This window comes from Sinocyclocheilus rhinocerous, unplaced genomic scaffold, assembly GCF_001515625.1.
Source record: "Sinocyclocheilus rhinocerous isolate Xijiao unplaced genomic scaffold, SAMN03320098_v1.1 scaffold19, whole genome shotgun sequence".
Taxonomy (NCBI): Eukaryota; Metazoa; Chordata; class Actinopteri; order Cypriniformes; family Cyprinidae; genus Sinocyclocheilus; species Sinocyclocheilus rhinocerous.
Genome location: NW_015638975.1, coordinates 1119066 through 1126756, shown reverse-complemented (window position 1 = coordinate 1126756; position 7691 = coordinate 1119066). Strand labels below are relative to the sequence as shown.

At 36.3% G+C, this 7691-nt stretch overlaps 1 protein-coding gene across 1 annotated transcript in view; it reads right to left on the bottom strand.

Moving 5' to 3' along the window:
- Window positions 1–1533: 1533 nt before the first annotated feature.
- The window catches only part of alpk3b (alpha-kinase 3b), an 11714-nt gene continuing 5556 nt past the window's right edge, over window positions 1534–7691 (bottom strand). Inside the window, exons 5-13 of the mRNA XM_016565917.1 lie at window positions 5411–7187; window positions 5011–5155; window positions 4014–4141; window positions 3825–3863; window positions 3437–3711; window positions 3256–3344; window positions 2907–3124; window positions 2750–2798; window positions 1534–2138 (exon numbers count right to left, since the gene is read on the bottom strand). Coding sequence (XP_016421403.1) covers window positions 1874–2138; window positions 2750–2798; window positions 2907–3124; window positions 3256–3344; window positions 3437–3711; window positions 3825–3863; window positions 4014–4141; window positions 5011–5155; window positions 5411–7187 — 2985 coding nt within the window. The 3' untranslated portion in view covers window positions 1534–1873. The remainder of the gene's footprint in view (window positions 2139–2749; window positions 2799–2906; window positions 3125–3255; window positions 3345–3436; window positions 3712–3824; window positions 3864–4013; window positions 4142–5010; window positions 5156–5410; window positions 7188–7691) is intronic.

The window sequence follows — 7691 nt, the reverse complement described above, 5'->3', positions numbered from 1 at the left end:
TCAGTATATGGTGTCACACCAGAGGACATGGTTTTCAGAGACAAAATGTATCAAGTTCCTATGCTTTCAGAAATATATGGATGAAAAAAATTTATTGCTATTTACTCAAATAGACACTTGTACAATTATGCCGGAGGTATTTATTAAAATTTTTATGCTTTTCTTTTTAATTTATAAAAGTTCACGCCATAGTCACAATTTTGTCACACCATAGGACAATTTTGAGATTTGGCTCAAAATTTTAAAAAAATCGAATGGCACCACAGCTTTTATAACAACAGGTCCATGTAGGACAAAGAAATATTTAACAATTTACGGCATTTTAAATAACAACAATATTAATTATATTTATTTGTATCTTGTGGGACAGTGAAAATGCCACGTCATGTCAACAACCCATATGTATGTATGTATGTATGTATGTATTTTGAGGTAACACATCATCTAAATTATGGACCATTTATATATAAAATATATAAATAAATAAATAAATAAACATATTTTATGCTATTTTTCAATTAATGCAGTACTTGTGTGAAAAACGAAGCAAAAGTACTTAAAATCCATTGAATGCCAACTGGTGGAAAAAAATATTTATAATTAATATAATATTTATAATTTATAATATTTATATTTTGTTTCATATATATGTTTCGTATCTTTCCGGTTAGGTAAAAAAAAAAAAAATAGTTTTCCTGTCTAAAATGACTGAACAACACCAGAGGGTTAAAGTCATTAAAGTCAGTTCTAGAGCCTATTGTGATGTGCCTCATGACTGTCACGGTGAGCTAAAATAATAATAATAGCTGTAAACAAGCTTGTCTCATAAACAAGGTGAAATAGAGCAGATTTATTCAATTAATCTGGCGTGATTATTTCATTATCTTAATTACATTCTGTGACCTAAAGTCAAAATGCACTAGAGTTCATTCATGAGACATAACATTTGACATTAAATAAGCACATTTTCCTTTTAAGTAAGACTTAATATGTACTCTTTGAATGGCTTCCTTTTCCCTTTCATCTAACCCAAAGGCAAATTTATAGACTGATCACCAGCATGTTAGTTCACCCAGTAATGCAATGTGAGATATCTGAGATAAGATTGGAAGACACAACAGATGTAATTAAAATTTCAAATGCCAACTCAACATTTAAGTCATGTCATTATTTAAATACTGTTATCATCAGTTTCTGTGTTTCCATTATGCCTCTCGTATCAAGCTCAGGTCAGCCATAAATAGTCTCTCATTTTTCTCCACTTCTTGTTGAGCAAAACCCATATAAATGTCTTCTGTGGAACAAACAATTTGAGAATATGTAACATTTTAATGGACAGTGTTCAATAGCTTGCAGTGTTTCTGAAAAATTCAATATTATAATTTAAATTACACTTTCCAGATATGCATTATGCATGTTAATCCACAACCAAATGGAAATAATATGCTCTCACACAATAAAACTCATTTATAATGAACAAAATTCTTATTTTTAATTACTATTTACAAACAGCTAATCATCCAACAGCACCGTACTTCCTTTAGAAATTAACAAAGAGGTAATATAAAGTTTGTAGTGCTACAGCTCCACTTGACATTATCACACATTTTTACAATGCACTTTCAAAAACCTCTGAGGATTACAGAACGGATTCTGTAAAGAGCACTGCAACAGAAGATTAGGTAATGATTCTGGATTTACATATTTCATTTAAAATGGTGCATTTATCAAAAGTTGTTTTTACTTACATTCGGGTAGTAAGTGCAGCTGCATCTTAACTGCAGATCAGTGATCAACGTTTCGATTCAATAATAGACGGACCTCTTTTTTTCCTTTAGTTTTTCCCTATGTATATGGCCTACTTTATTTTGAGTTAGGTTGACGTCTGTGGGTTAAGCTTGCGGGATACTTTGGGGCTCTTTGTGGCCTTGCGTGGGGTCTGGGGACTGGAGGAGCTGGGTGCTGTTTTTCGTTGTAGTAGTGGGCTGCTTGAGCCCTTGGGTCTGGTTGAAGTCTGAAGTGTTTCTGGGGCTTTGAGAGGTTTGAGGTTTAAGAGACCACAGAAGTAATTACATTGATGCTGGATCTGAAACTGCTCGAAAACCTTCGGATTAGCCTCACAAGGAAACCCCTGATACCTACATCAGAAAAAAACATTATGAATGCATCTTGAATTTACAGCATAATATTACAGCACTTTAAATGTTCTTTAATGTTTAAACCAATTAATTAACATACAATACCATTCAGTTTGGGTTTGACCTCTTGTGAAAAAAGTCTCTTTATGCTCACCAAGGCAAGATTACCATAAAAACAGCAATACTGTGAAATAATATTAAGATTTTAAACATTTTTAAACAAATTTAATTTATTCTTGTGATGGCAAAGCTGAATTTTCAGCATCATTACTCCAGTCTTCAGTGTCACATGATCCTTCAGAAGTCATTCTAATGAGCTGACTAGGTGTTTAAGAAACATTTCATATTATTATTACAGTTGACAACGGTTTTGTTGCTCAGTATATTTATGGAAACTGTGATACATACATTTTTCAGGATTCTTTAATAAATAGAACATTCAAAAGAACAGCATTTATGTTAAATATAATTTTTTCTTTTAAAAAAATGGCACTGGCCCCAAACTTTTGAAAGCAGTGTAATTCCAATGTGTAAGTATTAGATGCAGTAGAATGAATATCACCATCAAAAAGCCTGAATGAATTGTTTTAAAAGTACTAACAGGTACCCACCCCTTTGACCTGACTGCTATTCCGATATTTGTCAGTATTGTATCAACTCCTGCAACATGAAAGAAAAACAATAGAATCAGAGTCATCGTTTGAACTAAAAATAGTGCAAAAATACATGCAGAATAATTTGATTTGGATATATTTATTTTTCATTTACCCTCAAGTCTGGAGAACAGCACATTTCCATTGGTCCACTGGTAGATCCAGTGCTGGAGACAAGAACACTTTTGTGCCACTTCTAACTTCTCATTAAATGCCAGTGACCCGGTGCGATCCATTCCACAATACCGCAAATAGACACCCTTAAGCTCTGCCTCCACTGTTGCAGAAGGAATACTGCTCGCTGGCAAGTACATGAAGTATAGAGGGATTACCCTGGAAATATACACAGTCACAGTGACAACAGGATCAGCTAGGATTCTCATATGCTCTTTGACCTTGATATAAAACTACAATAAAATCTTGTGCTTTGCACAGAGCTAAGTAGGTGAAAAAATCTCACTTACTCCAGTGCTGCACCAAAGCTCTCTATCACTCTTGTCTCTGTAGCAAAGATCTTGAAGTACTCTCTAGCCATGTTCTGAATTCTACAGTCCTATCAAATTGTGAGGGATAAACGATAAAACTTATCTTTGAGAAATGTTATACATTTATCCGGACATTTAAAGAACTTGAAACATCGGTCACCTGTTTTGTGATTTGAAGATTCCTTTCAGCCAAGACAGTCTCCTCTCTGCTCTCATATGCAATAGGGCTTCGCACTTTCATAAAACATGAGCTGCCTGACTCAAACACAGGATCTAATCCGTAGATCACTTTCAGCCGTCTGGTTTTGTGCTCACATCCCAGTCCAACCTGAGCTTCTTCTGTTGTGACACGGCCGTAGAACTTTGAGCCCCAGCAACCTGCATCAGCAAGACCTTTACTGAAGATCAGAGGAGTCATCTCAATCTCCTCCCCAACTACATATAAGAGAGAGAGAAATTGTAAAAGGCACAGAGATTTACATGTAGGTACTGAGGGGTAAACAAAAGACTGAAAGCACTATACAGCTGCTATTTATTTATTTTTTTACCTTCCTGGAGCTCCTCACGCAGGAATATATTGGACAGAACTGTCAACAGATGCAACAGACAACACAAAATGCTGTCACAAATAGAACAAATTCTCTAGAACAAATTGTTTGAGAATTATAACATATGGGCAATTCACACAAAGGAACATATTAGAAAGATAACATGGAAAACAGGGGGGGGGGATTTACACTCTGCGCTAAGAAGATACTCTGTGAAATCTTTGCCATATTCATTGGTAATGGTGCATCTGTAAACACCACAGTCTCTTTTGGACATCTGTATAATAGCCAAGCACACTTGAGTCTCATCTCCTGCACTAGAAAAGACAACAAAACAAAATACCATCAGCAGGTATGCTCAGCTTATAATAATACACATAATAATATTGCAAGCTTTATGAACCACCAATCATCATATAAACCAACAGTCAGTAGTGATACTTTAAACCCTGCTGGAAAAAAAAAACAATAGAAACCATCACAGACACTCTAATGGTTCCCACTAAAATACCATTACAAACATTACAAACCATCAACTTTTAATCATTAAAACCATTAAAAAATGGCTTCATGTAGCGTGTTTTGGGACATTAGGATTTAGTGGTTTTAACAAGCCACCAATAGAAGGCAACCAATTATCAGTAGAGGCCAACAGGGTCCATTACAGTTTCCATTAAATGCAGTAAAATTCCCATTATAACCAGTAAAACCATTACAATTTCTGTGATGGTTTCTATTGTTTTTTTCAGTAGGGAAGGTAGGAATCTTAAAAAGAAAAAAAGTACTTAATTTCGAGACTGAATGTTACACTGAATGTAATGATATGATGGAGTTTAGTATGTGACTCATATTGATTGAGTAATCGCTCTGAAGGACTTTGTGATTTATTTACTTTGCCCATCTGAACAACTTAAAAGACCCGAGTCTTAAGGCTATTTGTTCGTGAACTGGACTGTGAAGGTTGCGCTGTATGTATCTGATTCACTACAAAGAACTGGCTCGTAAGAGTCATTAGTAAGTGTAAATCAGACTACAACGCTGTTTGCTTTTGATTTACAGTCGTGAATCGCAACACATGCAGTTGTTGTGTGCTAGGACGTGATTTTTATATTATTTTGCGGTATAATATAATATATTGGGCGCTGAATACCACTTAGAGGTCAGTAAAACGTAAAGAAGTGCGTACCTTCTCTTTATCTCAGCAATTTCCACTTCATCCTTGTACCATTTTATTGTTGAGTCACTTACTATGTTGAAAAACTGACACCAGAGTTTCAGATTTCCAGAGGCATCAAACACCTCTGGTCGGATTTTACGGATAACCTGTGGGACTGCAGATAGTTGAAAGGGAGGGAGAGAGAAAAGAAGATAAAGGGGGAAACAAAGAGTCATAATGGTGAGATACACAGTGGGAACAGTGGGTACTAGCAACAGCAAAGGCCATAAGTGTGATTCCTAGGGAATGCATAAAATGCAATAGCTTTTCTGGAAAAGCAGCTTTTGTGAAATACTTGTCTACATTATTAATTAAAAATACTGTAACTGCTGGAATTGTGGGTCCAGTGTCCATTCCTTGCTGTCTTTACCTTTGAATTGGTTTTCTTTGTCTTTCTCTGCTGATTTGGGCTTAACATTCTCATTTCCTGCAGGTTTGGAGAGGTCAGCCTGGACAGTCCTCCGGGTGAGACGAGGGGAGTGTGTTTCCAATGATGTCTTCGATGGTGAGTTACTGACTGATTGTAATAGAGATGCAGGTTGTGTCTTCAGAGATAAATTGTCCCCCTGATATGAATCTCTTTTTGCTTCTTCAAGACATAGGGTCATTCCTGTTTCACTCTTCTCTGTTTTAGTCCTGGGTAATGTAGTCTTTTGATCGGTCTTGGTGGCAAGCTCACTGTGGGCAGCAGTAGACTTGAAGACCTGGTCTGTAGTCTTCGATGGAATTGTTACCTTACAGGTAGTGAGCTCTGTCACTGCAGAAACTACTTCCTCACCACATTTAATATTTTCTGTCGCGTTTATATGTGGTGCAGCATTTATCTTGGCTGTAGTACTTAGATTTGAACTATCAAAGTCTAATGCAGCCAACTTCAATTGTTTTATGAAGGAGTTTGAATCAGTTTTCAGATGAAGATCTGCTTCTTTAAGATGGTTAATTTCAGCTAAGTCAGCTTCATTGGTCTTTATGCTTTTGTCAGCAGGGTGATGTTGCATAGTGACATCTTTCAATCTAATTAAGTCTGATGCAACAAAGTCAGTGACGCAATGACTTGATTCAGGTCCTTGAATCAGTTTTTCTTGAGTTAGTGGCTGTTGATGAGGCTTGTTGACTTCGGAGGGTTGTGAATGCAGGGAAAGATCAAGCTTTTCATCACGCAGACCTTCAGATTCCAAAACAGCTGTGGTCTTATTCGTGGTGTCTGTGCATTCAGATATATTACCTACTTGCATGATTGTGTTGTTATTTGTCACGTTAGAGGTTACTGTATTCATTTCAGTTCTGGTTTCAACAGCATCTACAGTGTGTTCTGTTTCTGTACTATTTTGAGATGTGCTGTCCACATCTGTTATATATATTGTAGGAATGGTAAATTCTGTGGGTAAAACCTTTGAACGTTGTGAGAGGAATGTAGAGGGGCCAGAATGATCATTGGCTTTTTTTGCAGAGTAACTCTGCATCTCGTGATTAGTTAATTTGTGTAGTTCAGATGTGGTTACATTAGACTGTGCCTGTATGTCCATTTTAGCAACATTGTCTGTAGATTCAAGATAAGTGCTCTGACACTCTTGGGCCTTATTATCTTTCATTTGAACATTAGAGATTGATGAGTCATTCATGGTCTGTGGTTGCACCACATCTGAGTTTGTCGTGCGGAATTGTACAAATTCTGTGACAATGACTTGATTTGTGGAATGGTTTGAGGTTGCCGTTGACTTTCCTTTAGAAACAGATGCAAGTTTTGTTTCACCTTTTAGTTTATCAGACTCTTTGGTGAGTCGGCTTTCAGCTTTGCTATCCTTCTCACACATGTTAGTTAATGTGTCATCTCCTAATGAGGAACTAGCTGTAGTGACTTGGCCGCCTTGAAGCATGTGTGGAATATGACCTGAGGAGATTTTCTCACTCGGTTGAGTGTTTTGAGGCTCAGTGACAAGTGTACTGCTCTTTGTTGATGCGACAGACTGATCACCTGTTCTCAGCTTCTTTCCCTGTGAAACAGGGAGTGTTTCCGTAACACTCGCAGTGACCTCATGCATTAATGAGGGTTGCTGCTTTAAATCCATGGGTGCTTCCTTGAGAAAAGGAGGAACGTCTCCACAAATTGGTGGCTCTGTGGGTTGAGTGTGAGTATCACCTGCAGACTGAAATCATAGAATTTTCAGAAGTTTTATAGGGATAGCTCGACCAAAAATGTTGTTCCAAACCCAGAACACAAAAGAAGATATTTAGAAGAATGTTTCTATTTTTTCCATGCAATGAAAGCCATTGGATCCAAAACAACATTGGACCCCACTGGCTGTCATTGTACAGTCACTGTTCAAAATACAGTATAAACAGTAATATTGTGAAATATTTTTTACAGTTTAAAACAACTGTTTTCTTCTTTCAAGATTTAGTTTATTAAAAAATGTAATCATTACTGTCATTTCTGAACAATTTATTACATCTTTTCTGAATAAAAGTATGATTGAACTGTAGTGTGGACTTTTTTCAAAAGATCTTTTGTGTTCCACAAACAAAAGAAAGTTCTAAAAGTTCTACAGGTTTGGAACAACATGAGAGTCAGCAAAAGAACAGAACAAATGTTTCATCATTTGGGTGAATTATCTCTTTAATATATATCACTCATTGACCTGTTAACAGTT